At 43.1% G+C, this 20,502-nt stretch overlaps 1 protein-coding gene across 1 annotated transcript; it reads left to right on the forward strand.

Moving 5' to 3' along the window:
- Positions 1 to 2,746: 2,746 nt before the first annotated feature.
- On the forward strand, positions 2,747 to 20,502 carry klhl40b (kelch-like family member 40b). Its single transcript, XM_034168977.1, has 6 exons — positions 2,747 to 4,109; positions 5,418 to 5,578; positions 5,681 to 5,788; positions 5,867 to 6,052; positions 17,470 to 17,619; positions 19,810 to 20,502. The coding sequence occupies exons 1-6, from the start codon at positions 2,985 to 2,987 to the stop codon at positions 19,919 to 19,921; spliced, it is 1,842 nt and encodes a 613-aa protein (XP_034024868.1). The 5' UTR covers positions 2,747 to 2,984; the 3' UTR covers positions 19,922 to 20,502.

A 20,502-nucleotide genomic window follows, 5' to 3' on the forward strand; every position in this document is an offset into this window, starting at 1 on the left:
CCATCTAGTGGATTAAATAGAAATCGATGGATTTTCTGAAAAACTGGGTGAAAATTTTTCAGAATCACCACTCCATTAAATGTGAAAGAGAGAGAGAGCAGAATTTTCACACTGGGAGTCACTGCTGAGTTCTGACACAAGGCTGTATGAAGTATTTCTGTGCACTTACATCAGCTGTTTGCTGTTTAATTTTTAATAAACCTTTAACTGTGTCAAGGGAAACAACTGTGGTCACACCTGCAATAAAAGTGTCAAACAAAATCATCTCAGTAACTTCACAGGCTGTATATTTACTCTACATGACAGCCAAGCAGAGATACAGGGTGATTGTTTTCACTGTGTGTGTGTGTGTGTGTGTGTGTGTGTGTGTGTGTGTGTGTGTGTGTGTGTGTGTGTGTGTGTGTGTGTGTGTGTGTGTGTGTGTGTGTGTGTGTGTGTGTGTGTGTGTGTGTGTGTGTGACCGTGGACACAACTCGAAAACGGCGGATTTCCTTCAAACTTGGTGGGAATATTACCTGATTAGATATCAAGTGGTGATTAGATTTTGGAGTAGTTTAGTGAAATGTCAAAAGTCATGATAAAAGAAAATATTGTCTAAAAAACACTTTATATATACATATATATCAACAACAAGATTGTGACTGGTATGAATGACTTCATAATGAAGTCACACAGAAGTCATACAATGAAGTCATACATAGACAAAAACACCATTACACAAGTATGTACAGTGCATCCGGAAAGAATTCACAAGCGCTTCACTTTTTCCACATTTTATTATGTTACAGCCTAAAATGGAGTAAATTCAAGACATAAATTCAAGATTTAGTGTTGGCTGAAGAACCACATGACCTTAAGTGGATGAATGAAGTGGATGAACACCCTCTCTACTTTTAAGATTAGGCTTAAAACTTTCCTTTTTGCTAAAGCTTATAGTTAGGGCTGGGTCAGGTGACCCTGAACCATCCCTTAGTTATGCTGCTATAGACTTAGACTGCTGGGGGGTTCCCATGATGCACTGAGTGTTTCTTTCTCTTTTTGCTCTGTATGCACCATTCTGCATTTAATCATTAGCGATTGATCTCTGCTCCCCTCCACAGCATGTCTTTTTCCTGGTTCTCTCCCTCAGCCCCAACCAGTCCCAGCAGAAGACTGCCCCTCCCTGAGCCTGGTTCTGCTGGAGGTTTCTTCCTGTTAAAAGGGAGTTTTTCCTTCCCACTGTCGCCAAGTGCTTGCTCACAGGGGGTCGTTTTGACCGTTGGGGTTTTTACGTAATTATTGTATGGCCTTGCCTTACAATATAAAGCGCCTTGGGGCAACTGTTTGTTGTGATTTGGCACTATATAAATAAAATTGATTGATTGATTGAATGTGGCTGAACCTGCAGACCTTTATGGTGTTCAAATACCATGTGACATATAGCTATCATCTTTAAAACTCTACATTCTGATTTGATTGGAAGATTTTTCTGTCACATTCACCCCCAACAATCCACCTCATTTTGGCTTGTCAGTATCTCACAAATAAAAAGTGAAATTTCCCATTAATGGGATATAAGGCTTAGAAGGGGTTAATGCTGAACTGTACTTTCAAGAATCCTTCATCAATAACTAGCTACTAATGAAAAGAGGAAACTTGAATGTTGCTTGTTCTATATTAAAAAATTTCTTAAATAGAGTTCATCCAGAAAGTATTCACAGCGCTTCACTTTTTCCACATTTTATGTTACAGCCTTATTTCAAAATGGATGAAATTCATTTTTTTTTTCACTCAGAATTTTACACACAACACCCCATAATGACAATGTGAAAGAAGTTTTTTTTAATTTTGCAAATTTATTAAAAATAAAAACTAAGAAATCACATGAACATAAGTATTCACACCCTTTGCTCAATACTTTGTTGATGCACCTTTGGCAGCAATTACAGCCTCAAATCTTGGATATGATGCCACAAGCTTGGTGCACCTATCACTGGGCAGTTTTCCAGCACCTCTCAAGCTCCATCAGGTTGGATGGGGAGCATCGGTGCACAGCAATTTTCAGATCTCTCCAGAGATGTCAATATCTCAAGGATGATCCATGGAAACAGGATGTAACTGAGCTCAATTTTGAGCTTCGTGTCAAAGGCTGTGAATACTTATGTATGCGATTTCTTAATTTTTTTACTTGTTTTTAATAAATTTGCAAAAATCTCCCAAAAAAACTTTTTTCACATTGTCATTATGGGGTATTGTGTGTAGAATTTTAAGGGGGAAAAAAAAATCAATTTCATCCATTTTGGAATAAGGCTGAAACAAATAATTGTGGAAAAGGTGAACCAGTGTGAATACTTTCTGGATCCACTGTATATTCACTTGGTGTGTAGCACGGAGGTATGCATCAACCGCTGATGCCTTTCATTGTTAACAGAAATGAAACAGGTACAGGTTTTTTTTTTTTTACTTTTCCTATTCTCTGTATCAGGGTTTAACCTAATCCACAAACAACTGTCACACATGGAACAGTAGCAGAACAAACTGACAGCATGACCATGTTTTATGTTTGTATGATGACTCATTATTTACAAATGACCCACAGGGGGCAGTCTCATAAACATGGCACTATGGTCAGGAAGGGTAGATTTCCCATGAAGCAATGCTTCAGCTGTTGCTGTGAAGGTGTGGTGAGTGGGTACAGAGAGAACAGGGATTGACGTGTGGATATTGCATTTCATGTTGTAGAATGAAGCCCGTAGCTCCACACCGAGTCACACACACTATATATAACCACCCGGCTGGAGCAGGAGTTGAAGGGTCGGGACAGCTGAGGTAGCCGACTGTCCTCAGGCTCAGCTGGTGAGAGATAACAGCAGACAGGCAGTGCCTGGGCCACCACTTTACAACATACAAACTGCTACGTTTGCACTGGTTTACAAGGAAGTGCTTTTTATTCTTTTGGTTTTCTAGCCCCAGGTAGGCTTTCCAAACTTTCCTGGCCAGGAACAATGGCTCTGCCTGTAAATCCAGCGGACGAACCCAGGATGTACCAACAGACTCTGCTGCAGGATGGCCTGTGTGACCTGCTGGAGAACAAGAAGCTCGTTGACTGTGTCCTGAAGATCAAAGATAAGGAGTTCCCGTGCCACCGGCTGGTCCTGTGCGCCTGCAGCTCTTACTTCCGTTCCATTTTCCTGTCTGACCTGGAAGAGAGCAAAAAGAGGGAACTTGTCTTGGAAGATGTGGAGCCGGGTGTCATGGGCTTGATCCTCAACTACCTGTACACTTCCAGAATCAATGTAACTGAGCAAAATGTTCAGGACATCTTTGCAGTGGCCAACATGTATCAGATCCCCTCCATTTTCACGGTATGCATCTCTTTTCTGCAGAAGCGTCTGACTCTCAGCAATTGTCTGGCTGTCTTCAGGCTGGGCTTGATGCTGGACTGTCCCAGACTGGCTGTCTCAGCTCGGAACTACGCCTGCGAGCGCTTTCAGCTCATCTCCAGAGATGAGGAATTCTTTCAGCTGCTCCCCAGTGAGTTGGCAGCCATTTTATCCAATGATAGTTTAAACGTAGAGTCAGAGGAGATGGTGTTTGAGACAGTGATGAACTGGGTGTCCCGGGATACAGAGACCAGAAAGAAAGAGCTACCGGCTCTGCTGGATTGTGTTCGTTTGCGCCTGATCAATGAGGACTACCTGAAAGATAAAGTAGAGAGTCATAAACTGATTTCCTCCAACTCTGAGATACAGAAGAAGCTGCAGCTGGTGAGGGACGCTAACGCTGGGAAGATGCCAGAGGTTAAAAAAAACAAAAGCAAGGATGCTGGTGAAGGAGAGAAGGATGCTGAGAGTGAAGACAAAGAAGAGGAAGAAGATCTGCTACCAAGTATCCTCAATGACAACCTGAGGTTTGGGATGTTCGTCAGAGACTTGATGCTGATGTTGAACGATGAGGGTGCAGTGGCCTACGACCCCACAGGCAACGACTGCTTTGTAGCATCGCTGTCCAAACAGATTCCCAAGAACCAAGCCAGCCTAGTGACCAAAGAGAATCAGATCTTTGTTGCAGGAGGATTATTCTATGATGAACAGAACAAGGATGACCCACTGTGCTCTTACTTCCTACAGGTAGGTGTGAAAGTGAAATACACTATTTGCAGACAGCAGCATTACTTAGTTAAAATTATGCGTCAGACCAACATTATGGCTCCGGTCAACCTGTGTCTCTGTCAGGGTCATTGGGTCCTGTATTAATAATCCTGTTCTGAACCTGATGCAGACCTGGGAGTGTCCCATGTTGAATTGCACTTAAATGGTCTGGGCCTCGACAGTAAGTCTCCAATAGCTTCGAGCACCCACTCTACATTCTTGTGGGTGGCCATATCAAGATGCACCAGATCTTTCAGTGCACACATTATATCAGTGGAAACATGAACTCAGTGTGACAGTACTGGCTTTGGAAACCCTTCTATTGTTGAGACATCCTATGAAAGAAGTATGTCCTATGGGCAAGTCCATCCCTGGATTCTGTAGTATGAAGCTGATGAGAGTCTATGACTCCTCCTGGATGGGACACCAGCCTGGTGCATGTTACTTCCCCAGCCAAAACTGGCACATAACTTAAAGCTGTGACAATGTAGACCAAGTGTCTTGTCCAAGGACACAGATACATAGGGTGACCAGGAATCAAACCCAGGTCTACATATTGGTAGCCCAACTGCTTATTCCATTGAGTTACCTGTTCTACATCATTTAACATTATTAGAGATACTGTGTAGTTGTGGTAGAGGTGACAACTGGATGTTTTTGGTACTAGGTTGTAGAATCCTTGGGTACTGCTGGAATTACTTTGTGTCAAACCAACAGTTACTGAGAGAGACAGCCCTAACATGTTGCTGTAACATTATAGACATGTGGTATGTTTCTCTGGGCAGGATCCAGCACACAGGATCCCAGTTGCTGGAGAAACCCAAGGGACCACCCATGCTTCACCCGTCTGTGGCAGATAGATGGTTAGTTTCCAGGGGTGGGGATGGACTGGTTGTCTGCTTGGGCAGTTGCTATTCTATCTATAAGGTAGTTCTGTAGTGTGGTGGATGCGGTGAGATGTGATACCAGCACCTGCTCCCAGACCAGATGTGACCTGACCTGTAGCAGATGCTATGGCTTAATGAGCTCCTGGTGCACATTCTGTTTTGGAGAAGCTGATGTTTTGCATGTGTGAGCACAGAACCTGTCCCATCATTTCTGGGTTAATTTCTTCATGAATGTCCCACTGTGTGTCTCATATAATTGAACTGCATCCTAAATTCTGAGCTAGCTGATGTTTGCATACCTGACCAGTAGTCAGGTATTTTCCAGGGCACTTATCACAGCAGGATGGACCCAGTCCTACACGATGACAATGCAGTGACTCACTCACTCTTGTGACTTTAGTATGACCCCGTCAGCGCTGACTGGTTGGGGATGCCTCCTGTGCCGTCCCCCCGCTTTCTGTTTGGGCTGGCCGAGGCTGAGAACTCCATCTTTGTGCTGGGTGGGAGGCAACTGAAGGAGCAGGAACATACACTGGACTCGGTTCTGGTCTACGACAGACAGTGAGTACAGGGTTCATGTTGGGATGAGGGTCAGGAACCATTCTGTGGGAACTAAGACCTGTGTTTTTAACAGCTCTCCCGTGCTTCTTCTTTCTTTCACAGATCTTTCAAATGGGGTGAATCCGAGCCGATACCTTACCCCGTTTACGGACACGCAGTTGTTTCACATAATGACATTGTTTATGTGATTGGAGGGAAAGGAGACAACAAGTGAGTGTGTGATGTAAATAAAAAAAGTCATCTTTGACAACAGACCGCAATGACGTTCCCCGTTTCTTGCGATCCTAGGAGCTGTCTGAAGACTATGTGTGCCTATGACCCCAAGAGATTTGAGTGGAAGGAACTTGCGCCGATGACACTGGCTCGCGCCTTATTTGGAGCCACCGTTCATGAAGACAGAATATATGTGGCATCAGGAGTCACCAACACCGGCCTCACAGACTCCGTGGAAGTCTACAATATTGCTACTAACAAGTGAGTTCTTAAATCAAATCAAAAATCAAATCAATTTTATTTATATAGCGCCAAATCACAACAACAGTTGCCCCAAGGCGCTTTATATTGCAAGACAAAAGCCATACAATAATTACAGAAAAACCCCAACGGTCAAAACGACCCCCTGTGAGCAAGCACTTGGTGACAGTGGGAAAAACTTCCTTTTAACAGGAAGAAACCTCCAGCAGAACCAGGCTCAGGGAGGGGCAGTCTTCTGCTGGGACTGGTTGGGGCTGAGGGGAGAGAATCAGGAAAAAGACATGCTGTGGAAGACAGCAGAGATCAATCACTAATGATTAAATGCAGAGTGGTGCATACAGAGCAAAAATAGAAAGAAACACTCAGTGCATCATGGGAACCCCCCAGCAGTCTAAGTCTATAGCAGCATAACTAGGGGATGGTTCAGGGTCACCTGATCCAGCCCTAACTATAAGCTTTAGCAAAAAGGAAAGTTTTAAGCCTAATCTTAAAAGTAGAGAAGGTGTCTGTCTCCCTGATCCGAATTGGGAGCTGGTTCCACAGGAGAGGAGCCTGAAAGCTGAAGGCTCTGCCTCCCATTCTACTCTTAAAAACCCTAGGAACTACAAGTAAGTCTGCAGTCTGAGAGCGAAGCGCTCTATTGGGGTGATATGGTACTAAGAGGTCCCTAAAATAAGCTGGGACCTGATTATTCAAAACCTTATAAGTAAGAAGAAGAATTTTGAATTCTATTCTAGAATTAACAGGAAGCCAATGAAGAGAGGCCAATATGGGTGAAATATGCTCTCTCCTTCTAGTCCCCGTCAGTACTCTAGCTGCAGCATTTTTAATTAACTGAAGGCTTTTCAGGGAACTTTTAGGACAACCTGATAATAATGAATTACAATAGTCCAGCCTAGAGGAAATAAATGCATGAATTAGTTTTTCAGCATCACTCCGAGACAAGACCTTTCTAATTTTAGAGATATTGCGCAAATGTAAAAAAGCAGTCCTACATATTTGCTTAATATACGCATTGAATGACATATCCTGATCAAAAATGACTCCAAGATTTCTCACAGTATTACTAGAGGTCAAGGTAATGCCATCCAGAGTAAGGATCTGGTTAGACAGCATGTTTCTAAGATTTGTGGAGCCAAGTACAATAACTTCAGTTTTATCTGAATTTAAAAGCAGGAAATTAGAAGTCATCCATGTCTTTATGTCTGTAAGACATTCCTGCAGTTTAACCAGGGCTTAATTTGAGAGGGAGCAAGCCGGAGCGCGCGTCCGAGGTTCCGGCGCGCGTTCCGGAACCTCTGACATTGGCTCCGCCAGCTATTTATACTGGAAACATGATCCGCCACCTCTCTTGACTAACAAAATATATATAAAAAAATCACCGCGATTGCTCTCACTGCCAATCACACCGCCGCCCTCCTGTCTGCTGTGCGGAATTGCGCCAAATCTGGCAACAGGTCCAGAGGCTACGCTCGCTGTTTTGATCCGGATGTTGACCTTACCCGCAGAGCTCTGTGGCCACCGAGAGAGGACTTGGATTCTTTGCGGGTCCCGCATCCGTACCCCTGGAGACCGTGAGTGAAGGGAGAGCCACGCATTGTGTTCTGCGTGTGTCTGTTTACAATCTTCTCGCACAGAAGAAAAAAGAGAGTGTTTACACAAGAGAGAAAAGTGAGAAAATGTTAATGCCTGTTTGAGAAAAGTGTGTAGTGAGGGTTTTTACAAAACATCTATAATAAGTGTAAAAAATAGCGCTACTTCGCGGATTTAATGCTGCATTCACACCGGGCGTGATCAGACACTACAAATTCGCGAGGGTCGCGTAGCGACGGACACGCCTCCTTCACCCGGTGTGTCGCTGTGCTTGGGTGGACTTTTGCTGCGAAAATTCGCCCCGGTGCGTCATCAAATAGGAGGAGCTTCCATTCCGCTCGGCGTCAAGTCATCATGACGGACCTTGATCACACGGCGCGAGCTGTTGTGAAAAGCTCCCAATACAGAGAGTATTATTATTTGCTGCAGGAGCTGCGTCTGGATGATGGCCGCTTTCAGCGGTCCTTCCGCCTCTGCGGGACCCAGTTTGAGGACCAACTGTCCTGTTCACGCGCGCACATGTAAACAATAAAAAAAAAAACTCCGCTGCTTGCTGCAGCTCACTCCTCCCCCAAAAAACTCTGTCATAATTGTGTTTAGAAACCAGTCACCATTTGTTTTATTATACATCTGTGTAGTTAATAAAATATTCTCCACACAGACATTCGCTCGCGTGCGCAGGTAAAAAAAAAGAAAAAGAAAGAACGAAACTCCGCGGCTTGCTGTGAGGCTGCTCCTCGTTCTTTCCAAAAAAAAACTCTGTCATAATTGTCTTTAGAAACCAGTCATCATTTGCTTTATTATACATCTGTGTAGTTAATAAGTAAAATAATCTCCATGGATGATTCCCTCGCGCGCACATAAAATAAAAAGAAAAACTCCACTCCCCCTTCTGTGGTGCTGCTCCTCACTCCAAAAACTCTCTCGTAATTGTGAAATAAAGGACAAAAGAGACATAAGTCCTGCTCACAGGCTGCTACCAGATACAGGACATGTTCACATCCTCAGTCAAACTCCAGACATCTCCACGTCACTACATATTCAGTCCCTGATAGGTCATCACGGCGCGACGAGATGAAAAAGTTCAGATTTTTCAACTTGGGGAGGAGGGCAACACGACGTGACGTGACGCAATATCGCGCCACATACGCGCAAAACGCTCAAAATCGCTTCACTTGCGTCACGCTGCGCGGTTTGGCGCCAAAATGCGTCCTTACATGGGGATTACATGGCAACCTGTGGCTGCAGTCGCTCACGTCGCGCCCAGTGTGAACGTGGAGAACGTAACTCCCGTGATAAATGAGGGACCACTGTACATCATTAAACAGGAATTTCTACTCTATCCGGATTTGGTGTGACTAGTGTTATTAGGCCTACAATACATGCCCAGTTTATTTTCGGTGTGGCGCACAGCGTTGTTCACAAGCCCCCCACCTTCTTTTTTTTTTTCTGCACCGGAGCCACCCATCCTCTGCGCTCCGGGACCTCCCACTTTACAAATTAAGCACTGAGTTTAACTAATTGGTGTATGTTGTCTGGCTTCATGGATAGATAAAGCTGGGTATCATCTGCGTAACAATGAAAATTTAAGCAATACTTTCTAATAATACTGCCTAAGGGAAGCATGTATAAAGTGAATAAAATTGGTCCTAGCACAGAACTCCATAATTAACCTTGTGGAACTCCATAATTAACCTTAGTCTGTGAAGAAGATTCCCCATTTACATGAACAAATTGTAATCTATTAGATAAATATGATTCAAACCACCGCAGCGCAGTGCCTTTAATACCTATGACATGCTCTAATATTTATAATAATATTTTATGGTCAACAGTATCAAAAGCAGCACTGAGGTCTAACAGGACAAGCACAGAGATTAGTCCACTGTCTGAGGCCATAAGAAGATCATTTGTAACCTTCATTAATGCTGTTTCTGTACTATGATGAATTCTGAAACCTGACTGAAACTCTTCAAATAGACCATTCCTCTGCAGATGATCAGTTAGCTGTTTACAACTACCCTTTCAAGAATTTTTGAGAGAAAAGGAAGGTTGGAGATTGGCCTATAATTAGCTAAGATAGCTGGGTCAAGTGATGGCTTTTTAAGTAATGGTTTAATTACTGCCACCTTAAAAGCCTGTGGTACATAGCCAACTAATAAAGATAGATTGATCATATTTAAGATCGAAGCATTAATTAATGGTAGGGCTTCCTTGAGCAGCCTGGTAGAAATGGGGTCTAATAGACATGTTGATGGTTTGGAGGAAGTAACTAATGAAAATAACTCAGACAGAACAATCGGAGAGAAAGAGTCTAACCAAATACCAGCATTACTGAAACCAGCGAAAGATAACGATATGTCTTTGGGATGGTTATGAGTAATTTTTTCTCTAATAGTTAAAACTGTATTAGCAAAGAAAGTCATGAAGTCATTACTAGTTAAATTAAAGGAATACTCGGCTCAATAGAACTCTGACTCTTTGTCAGCCTGGCTACAGTGCTGAAAAGAAACCTGGGGTTGTTCTTATTTTCTTCAATTAGTGATGAGTAGTAAGATGTCCTAGCTTTACGGAGGGCTTTTTTATAGAGCAACAGACTCTTTTTCCAGGCTAAGTGAAGATCTTCTAAATTAGTGAGATGCCATTTCCTCTCCAACTTACGGGTTATCTGCTTTAAGCTGCGAGTTTGTGAGTTATACCACAGAGTCAGGCACTTCTGATTTAAGACTCTCTGTTTCAGAGGAGCTACAGCATCCAAAGTTGTGCTCAATGAGGATGTAAAACTATTGACGAGATAATCTATCTCACTCACAGAGTTTAGGTAGCTACTCTGCACTGTGTTGGTATATGTCATTGGAGAACATAACAAAGAAGGAATCATATCCTTAAACCAAGTTACAGCGCTTTCCAAAAGACTTCTACTGTAATGAAACTTATTCCCCACTGCTGGGTAGTCCATTAAAGTAAATGTAAATGTTATTAAGAAATGATCAGACAGAAGGGGGTTTTCAGGGAATACTGTAAAGCAAGGGTAGGCAACCTGTTCCAGAAAGAGCCATGAGGGTGCAGGTTTTCTTTGCAGCCGCTGACTCCACCAGGTGATTTTACTGATTAATATCACTTTGAGCAGATGGAATCAGTTAATCAGTGAAATCACCTGGTGGAGTCAGTGGCTGCAAAGAAACCTGCACCCTCATGCTCTTTCTGGAACAGGTTGCCTACCCCTGCTGTAAAGTCTTTAATTTCCATACCATAAGTCAAAACAAGATCTAAAGTATGATTAAAGTGGTGGGTGGACTCATTAACATTTTGAGCGAAGCCAATTGAGTCTAATAATTGATTAAATGCAGTGTTTAGGCTGTCATTCTCAGCATCTATGTGGATGTTAAAATCGCCCACTATAATTATCTTATCTTATGAAGTTATTGTACTTGGCCCCACAAATCTTAGAAACATGGTGTCTAACCAGATCCTTACTCTGGATGGCATTACCTTAACGGGGACTAGAAGGAGAGAGCATATCTCACCCATATTGGCCTCTCTTCATTGGCTTCCTGTTAATTCTAGAATAGAATTTAAAATTCTTCTTCTTACTTATAAGGTTTTGAATAATCAGGTCCCATCTTATCTTAGGGACCTCATACTACCATATCACCCCAATAGAGCGCTTCGCTCTCAGACTGCAGGCTTACTTGTAGTTCCTAGGGTTTGTAAGAGTAGAATGGGAGGCAGAGCCTTCAGCTTTCAGGCTCCTCTCCTGTGGAACCAGCTCCCAATTCAGACCAGGGAGACAGACACCCTCTCTACTTTTAAGATTAGGCTTAAAACTTTCCTTTTTGCTAAAGCTTATAGTTAGGGCTGGATCAGGTGACCCTGAACCATCCCTTAGCTATGCTGCTATAGACTTAGACTGCTGGGGGGTTCCCATGATGCACTGAGTGTTTCTTTCTCTTTTTGCTCTGTATGCACCACTCTGCATTTAATCATTAGTGATTGATCTCTGCTCTCCTCCACAGCATGTCTTTTTCCAGATTCTCTCCCCTCAGCCCCAACCAGTCCCAGCAGAAGACTGCCCCTCCCTGAGCCTGGTTCTACTGGAGGTTTCTTCCTGTTAAAAGGGAGTTTTTCCTTCCCACTGTCGCCAAGTGCTTGCTCACAGGGGGTCGTTTTGACCGTTGGGGTTTTTACGTAATTATTGTATGGCCTTGCCTTACAATATAAAGCGCCTTGGGGCAACTGTTTGTTGTGATATGGCGCTATATAAATAAAATTGATTGATTGATTGATTATCTGAGCTAAGCACTAAGTCAGACAAAAGGTCTGAAAATTCACAGAGAAACTCACAGTAACGACCAGGTGGACGATAGATAACAACAAATAAAATTGTTTTTTGGGACTTGGATGGACAAGACTAAGAGTCAAGCTTTCAAATGAATTAAAGCTCTGTCTGGGTTTTTGATTAATTAATAAGCTGGAGTGGAAGATTGCTGCTAATCCTCCCCCTTGGCCTGTGCTACGAGCATTCTGACAGTTAGTGTGACTCGGGGGTGTTGACTCATTTAAACTAACATAATCATCCTGCTGTAACCAGGTTTCTGTAAGGCAGAATAAATCAATATGTTGATCAATTATTATATCATTTACTAACATGGACTTAGAAGTGAGAGACCTAATGTTTAATAGACCATATTTAACTGTTTTAGACTGTGGTGCAGTTGAAGGTGCTATATTATTTTTTCTTTTTGAATTTTTATGCTTAAATAGATTTTTACTGGTTGTTGGTGGTCTGGGAGCAGGCACCGTCTCTACGGGGATGGGGTATTGGGGGGATGGCATGGGGAGAGAAGCTGCAGAGAAGTGTGTAAGACTACAGCTCTGCTTCCTGGTCCCAACCCTGGATAGTCACGGTTTGGAGGGTTTAATAAAATTGGCCAGATTTCTAGAAATGAGAGCTGCTCCATCCAAAGTGGGATGGATGCCGTCTCTCCTAACAAGACCAGGTTTTCCCCAGAAGCTTTGCCAATTATCTATGAAGCCCACCTCATTTTTTGGACACCACTCAGACAGCCAGCAATTCAAGGAGAACATGCGGCTAAACATGTCACTCCCGGTCTGATTGGGGAGGGGCCCAGAGAAAACTACAGAGTCCAACATTGTTTTTGCAAAGTTACACACCGATTCAATGTTAATTTTAGTGACCTCCGATTGGCGTAACCGGGTGTCATTACTGCCGACGTGAATTACAATCTTACCAAATTTACGCTTAGCCTTAGCCAGCGGTTTCAAATTTCCTTCAATGTCGCCTGCTCTGGCCCCCGGAAGACAATTGACTATGGTTGCTGGTGTTGCTAACTTCACATTTCTCAAAACAGAGTTGCCAATAACCACAGTTCCTCGGCGGGTGTGTCGAGTGGGGAAAAACGGTTAGAGATGTGAACGGGTTGGTGGCGTACAGGGGGCTTCTGTTTAGGGCTACGCTTCCTCCTCACAGTCACCCAGCTGGCCTGCTTTCCCGGCTGCTCGGGATCTGCTGGGGGGACAGCTAACGGCGGCTAAGCTACCTTGGTCCGCACCGACTACAGGGGCCTGGCTAGCTGTAGGATTTTCCAAGGTGCGGAGCCGAGTCTCCAATTCGCCCAGCCTGGCCTCCAGAGCTACGAATAAGCTACACTTATTACAAGTACCATTACTGTTAAAGGAGGCCGAGAAATAACTAAACATTTCACACCCAGAGCAGAGAAGTGCGGGAGAGACAGGAGAAGCTGCCATGCTAAACTGGCTAAGAGCTAGTAGCTGCGCTAAGCTAGCGGATTCCTAAAAACACACAAAGTGAATAATGTGTAAATAATTTAGAGGTGATTCAGCAGAGGGAGTGCTTTAGTTAAGGCACGTGAAGATTACACTGTGAAACAAATCGTTATCTAGTTATCTAGATCAATCTAACTACGCAGATTAAACAGCTAACAGATACAGCAAAACACAGCTGTGCTCCGGAACAGGAAGTGATACAATACCGCAGTGAGAGCCAACCACCAGAACAACCTTAAGAATCAATGACACTTGCACTGCAGCAACATAGTTTTTGGTGGCCACCACACCTGGGCCTTGGAAATAGGAAAAACTGACAAACAGTTGCCATGTGACAGACTGTTGGCGTGTCCAGGGTGTCCCGCCTCTCACCCAGTGACATCTATCTATCTATCTATCTATCTATCTATCTATCTATCTATCTATCTATCTATCTATCTATCTATCTATCTATCTATCTATCTATCTATCTATCTATCTATCTATCTATTTTTTCAAGGTACATTCCAAGCCTCTTCCAAAACCTAAGAAAAATGTCATGTTTGATGTGTCTTCATTGGTGAGTCCACAGAAAATCCATCAATCCAGATTTTTTTTAAAACCTGCTTATTCCAGTTCAGGGTCACAGCGTGCTGGAGCCTTTCCCAGCAGTCATTTTGCAAAAGAGTAGTACATCTTGTACATGCTGCCAGTCTGTCACAGAGCAGACAGACAATCACATCCACAGTGAACTTGGAGACATCAGGTTCATCAGTTGTACAGCTTTTGAAGTGGGAGGAAGTTGGAGAACCTGGAGGGAACCCATATAAACCAGGTTGGAAGCGAACCTGGAGCCTTCTCACTGTGAGGTAACAGTGCTAACCAATAATAATCTACTGTGCGCTGAACAGGAAAACAAATTTGAAACATTTTAATGTTGTTGTCACAACACAAATCATACAAATTTTATTTCTGAATTTAATTATGATGTTACAGGTCACATTTTCAAAATATAAACTAAAACAAGAGCAATCTGAGATTCCTGACATCCGCCAAGAGTTGACGAGAACTCACAATAAAAGATATGTGATTCATATTGTGATCTCTCTCTCATATATATATATATATATATATATATATATATATATATATATATATATATATATATATATATATATGATTTAAGTGAATGTATGTATATATACATACATTCACTTAAATCTTTTAATAAGTGGTGCTGAAGGTTCTACCTTGTCTTTTAAAATAAAAGGTCAAGGTCTACTAACTCCCCATTCAGCACTCTTTGGACTGACCAATACTCAGAACAATGAGAAAGTCCAAGGAATTAAGTGAAGCCCTATGCACGAGAATTGTAGATTTATACAAGTTGTGAAGGTCTCTTGGAGCCATTTCTAAACAACTACAGATTCCAAGATCATCTGTTCAAACAATTATATGTAAGTACAAGTTAGTCATATGTGTCACCACTTTGCCAAGGTCTGGAAGAAGACCCAAACTGTCACCCCAAGATGAGAGGAAACTGGCTAGGATGTTTAGGAACAACCCAGGAACCACCAAGGTTCAGGCCCACCATGAACTTCAAACTGCTAGAACATCAGCATCACTGTCCACAGTGAAGTGAGTTTTACATGGACTGAGAAAGTGGTGACCATGAAAGAAGCCCTGTTCCAAAACAGACACCTTCAAGCTTGACTGAAATTTGCAGCTACCCATATGGACAAGCTAAATGCCTTCTGGTAAAATGTTTGTGGTCAGATGAGACAGAGATTTATCTATTTGGCCACAATGACAGGAGGTATGTTTGGAGAAGTAAAGGTGAGGCTGTTGGGAAGGTGTCGTAGCACGGACCCACAACAGGGGGCGCAAAGGAACGGACAATGAGTAAGCCAAAAGGTAACAATTTAATGTTGTGACAATACACAACTAAATACACAAAATCTGCAAAGTCAATTAACACCAGGTGACGTGTGGGCAGGCTCGAAGATAGGAGACCCCGATGAGAGAGAGGCCGCGTCCCACACGGCTTCCACCACCAACGGCCTGAAGAACACCGGAGCCGCCAAGTCCCGAATCCCCAGGTGACCTCTGTCTTCGACTGTCGACCCTGGTACTGCTGGCAAAAAGCAGAAACAAGATGAATGAGTGTAAGTCTTTACACTCAGTGGTTCTCGGTCTGTACACCGTTAGGAGGGGGAACCTCCACCTCCGAATCACACACTCGTGCAACGCCTGTGTAACCACTTATCTGTCCAGAGAGTAAGGCGCAGTCGTCGTCGTTAATCTCCGCCACTCCAGATAAGGCTCCGTCCACAGGAATAGGGCTGCAAATAACACAATGTGTCAGTCAGCAGAGAATTACCTCACGGTAGTCGATTTCTCGGCGGGGAGGTGGAGTTGCAGTCCGGCTTAAGTAGTGGCGTAGATGAGTGACAGCTGGTGTGATGAGTGACAGCTGTCACTTCCTCTGGATCTGGCGCCCTCTCGTGCTTGGAGCCCGCACTCCAAGCAGGGCGCCCTCTGGTGGTAGTGGGCCAGCAGTACCTCCTCTTCAGCGGCCCACACAACAGAGGCTTTAAAACCAAAGAACACTGTACCAATTGTTGGTCATGGTGGTGGTACCATCATGCACTGGGGCTGTTTTGCTACCAGTGGTACTGGTGCATTGCACAAAGTGGATGGAATAATGAAGAAGGACTAAATCCAAATTCTTCAACGTCACCTCAAATCAAGAGCTAGATGGCTGAAATTTAGCCACAACTGGGTGTTCGAACAGAACAATGATCCCAAACACACATTAAAGCAGGTTGTGGGTTTGTTAAAGCAGGCTAACACAGAGCTTCTGGAATGGGCTTCCCAAAGCCCCAACCTCAACCCTATTGAAAATTTATGGACTACACTTAAAAGTGGAGTCCGTGACACGAAACCAACCAGTTTAAATGAACTCTATGAATTCTGCCAAGACAAGTGGTATTGTCTTCATCCATCCAGAATTATGCCTGAAGCTTGTTGATGGCTACTAAAAACGTCTGGTTGAGGTGAAGCTTGCGAAGGGGCATTTAACCAAATATTAGCGGGGGTGTATGTATATATTTGAGCCTGATTGTATCATTTTGATTCTGTGTGGATAAGATCCAAAATAAATTCAACTTTGTGCACCCAATTCTTGTTTTTTAAGTCATGAATGATATATGCTGTATAATCATTCCACCCTGGCAAAAGAACAGTTTAAAGTCATCGTTAAAAGCCCAAAATTACCATGACATTCATGCCCATGATGAGTGTATGTAAACTTCCAGCCACAACTCTATGTGTGTGTTGATTGGTAGTATAGGGGTTAGATTGGGTAGTGTTTACAAAAATATGTAGCTGACATTTTTCAAGGGTGGTAATAAATTATGCAAAGTTTCTATGAAGTGCAGGAAATTGAAATGAGAAAGTTTTGTGAATAATTGTATTTATTATTTGGCACATTTTGTTGATGTCATGTTTTACGACTGGCAAGGTTGAGATACTTCCTTTGTTCAGAGCTTGTCTGGTTACCAGGGACTGATTAATGGTGATATCAATGTCCATTGGTCACTGTTCTTACCAAATATCCCAAATTGTTCCATCAACTTTCAGTTTTCGCTGCATTCATCCTTGACCCAAAATACATAAGCATGCCAAACGTCAAATGTCAGGTTTCCCCAGTTTCTCCGTGATCAAAGTTATGCACACGCATGCACGTGCACAGAGGGCACTTCACTATTAGTATATAGATGAGGTAGTGTTTCTTTAGGGGTTTCATAAATAAAATTACAAGCTTTAAAGCTTCAAATTTGTTTCTATGTGACCAAACATTTTGCTGTTATGAAGCTGGAATCCCAGCAAGGTTTCTCCTCATTGAACCTTGCCTCTGTGTGTGTGTGTGTGTGTGTGTGTGTGTGTGTGTGTGTGTGTGTGTGTGTGTGTGTGTGTGTGTGTGTGTGTGTGTGTGTGTGTGTGTGTGTGTGTGTGTGTGTGTGTGTGTGTTGCAGGTGGTCAGACTTTGCAGCGTTTCCACAGGAGCGTAGCTCCATGAGTCTGGTGTCGCTGGCTGGCTCGCTGTACGCTGTCGGGGGTTTTGCCATGATGCCTTTGGAGGACAGTGATGACATGCTTCCCAAAGAGATGAACGACATCTGGAGGTGTGCCATGAACGCAGACACGGCTCATTCACACGTTCACCCCTCTGCGAATTAGAGCTAAACAATAGAGAAGTCATTATGGTGAAAATTCCTGGATGGTTCAGGGAGTTGTGATTTGTCCACATAACATAACCCATAATTCTGATAACCGATTAACTAGATCTGGTTCTAAATGTTTAGCACTTTTGATTCAGTAGTTCGGCCCCAATGACCATGACCTTTCCTAAACAAACCCTTTGGCTCTAGTGTCCACATGTTCCCTGTTAGTTTCCAGTTAGGTTCCGGATAGAAATTGGGAAGCAAACAGCATCCAAAGCTACAAAAAGGGACGGAGTTGAAGCTATCAGTGACCTTGCCACTAGTGACATGTATTTACAGGATGAAAACATTTGCCGCCTGCTGACCGCGCTGCACTTTTGGATAACAGTTTGGGTACAGGTCTGTATCAGCGCTGGGGACAAGCATAATGCCATCAGCTTGCAGCAGGGTTCTCGGGCGTTGCAGATGACCCGGTTGGATTTCCGATGACTTCTATCAGTGTCAGGATTTTGAACAGTACAAAATTTTGTTCCTGATTGTCCCATTAATTCCAATCGCCCAGATTGTGTCCGGTGCCCTCCAGGATGACCACGTATGCTTGCAGATGGGTTGTAGCGGGATTCGGGATTATCCCGTGAGTTTGCCGTTTGCAGTTTTTTTCTATTGGGAATCTAACCGCAATGAACCAGACACATGTGGACAGGGGGGTTTTAAGAGTGGAACTTCATCCATATGCCAAGTTTGGTGAAAATTGGTCTGGCTGTTAAAGTGATGCTGTATTTGTGTTATAAAATGATATAATTTGTGTTATTAAAAGAAATGCTTATTTATGCAAACTATTGTTACAGCTTTACATTTTTATTTATTGTTGTCAATATTTTTTATTCACATTTATATTAACCAGTCATTTTTTTTATTTTATTTCGTTTTTATTGTTTATGAATCAGCATGATTTTTTAAAAATGTTAATATGTCATTAAAATAAAATAAGTAAGTGCAAAAACATTTCTTGCAAGCTGATGCTGTGCAGCTGAAGAGCAGGATAATGGGAGATTTTCAAGTTGTCTCTAGACAGTGCCTATGTGAATGTGTCATGATGTCACAACTGTGTCCGGTTAGGGAGATGCGGTTTCATTCAACAAGAACTGTCAAGAAACTTTCTCGTGTGTGGTTGGAGTTGTGTGGTGGTAGGAATAGCCTCTTGAATGCTTGAATAACAATGTCAGTCACACAAAGAAATCAAATAATAGTGAAAACATGTTCATTGTGCCCAGAATATTGGTATTTTGGTCATTGAACTTTCTTAGCAATGAAGTCCCGGGCACAGGACACCAACCAAGGACACTGAAGCCAAAGCGAAACAATAAATCTGCACGTTCACATGCCATCTGTGGCTGGATAGGATCTTTAGTTATTGATCCGTCCAGATATCGTCAATGTTGATGCAAGACGTCGGACTTCGGAGGTTGGACAAAATTGGACAACAGTCAAATGTAACGCTGGCGGTACAGGAACTATGCAAACGATGAGGAACTGTCAAGACAGAAAGCAAAACGGGTTACAGACAAATTGAATTTGTTGTTGGGATTCGTTCACATTTTTCAACAGGTTGAAAATTCTGACAAAGTGCCAGCTACAGGAATGAAGCTGGACGACGGTTAAACAATGTCTCTGAAAGTCAACGTAAGTCCAGATTTCTTGTTTCGATTTGGCTTCAGTGTCCTTCGTTTGTGCCGTATGACCGGGGCTTTACATCGATATTCACACCACTGCAGCACTTCTAATTCCTTGTGGGCTAACGACAACAAAATTACTTACTGATATGGCATAGAATTCGCCTCCAGTGGCCATTTCACTCCCTGGATATCTGACAGGTGAGCTGATGTTTCTAATGACGCCAAACGCGTGAGCAGCTCAATAACCGGAAGTCTCGGTTTCAAGACAGCACAACTTGAAGATTGTCCATTGTCTTTTCGCTTTTACTTGGATATTCGTTAGAATATGAATAAAAATGGTTTACATATTTGCCCAGCCTGGGTCGTAAAAGAATTTATGTGCTTCACAGCCATTTTACGTGGTACTGTTGATGCAACGACAAACAACACGCTGGTCAAAAAGCAGTACTTTTAACTTTCCTGTTTCCTTCCACAGGTATGATCAGACTGAAGTGAAGTGGACCGGGATTCTCAGAGAGATTCAGTATGCCTCAGGTGCCACTGTTTTGGGTGTCCGCCTCAACACGCTGCACCTCACTAAAATGTAACCCCCCACCCCTTTTCAGGGCAATCTGTACTCGTTGTGGGGGTTTACATTGTTCCATAGAACCAGTCTTTTTAGTCACAGGGTCTACAGTCAGATTAGAGTGCTTGGTTTTCAAAGTACCACAAACAAGTCATTACTGACACCCCACAGGGTAACGGTAATGGTTCCATTTAGTTAATTTCATCACCATAGCAAAAAAGTAAAAAAAAGACAACCAAAAGCAGTACAGTACCTTGGTCAGGTTTGGTCAGGTAACATGCACTGGTGCCATGCATGAAACTGCCCTTGGTTCAGGATGCCAGCCACCCATGTAGACATCCGGTCCAATCCCACGTACTGAAAGTAACCATATATCTGCTCCAGCAAGGTGAAATGTGGGTGTTACATATGATGAGGCATCCATTTGCTGCACTGTATGCAGAAAAATGGACCACATGGCCATAATGTCACAGTTGGTGTTCGCTCGTGATGTGTCTGATCTGATACTTGCTAATTAACCATTCGTTTGACTCAAAGTCATTCCAGTTGTACCCAAGGACACTCCAGGGGGGGAACGAGCACCAACAACATCCACTTGTTGCT

The sequence above is a fragment of the Thalassophryne amazonica genome, chromosome 1, assembly GCF_902500255.1.
Source record: "Thalassophryne amazonica chromosome 1, fThaAma1.1, whole genome shotgun sequence".
Lineage (NCBI taxonomy): Eukaryota > Metazoa > Chordata > Actinopteri > Batrachoidiformes > Batrachoididae > Thalassophryne > Thalassophryne amazonica.

Coding starts and splice junctions, on each gene's coding strand:
- klhl40b (XM_034168977.1), top strand. CDS start 2,985: ATGGCTCTGCCTGTAAATCCAGCGGACGAACCCAGGATGTACCAACAG. Junction 4,110..5,417: donor TGTGCTCTTACTTCCTACAG/GTAGGTGTGAAA, acceptor TTGTGACTTTAG/TATGACCCCGTCAGCGCTGA. Junction 5,789..5,866: donor GGAGGGAAAGGAGACAACAA/GTGAGTGTGTGA, acceptor TTGCGATCCTAG/GAGCTGTCTGAAGACTATGT.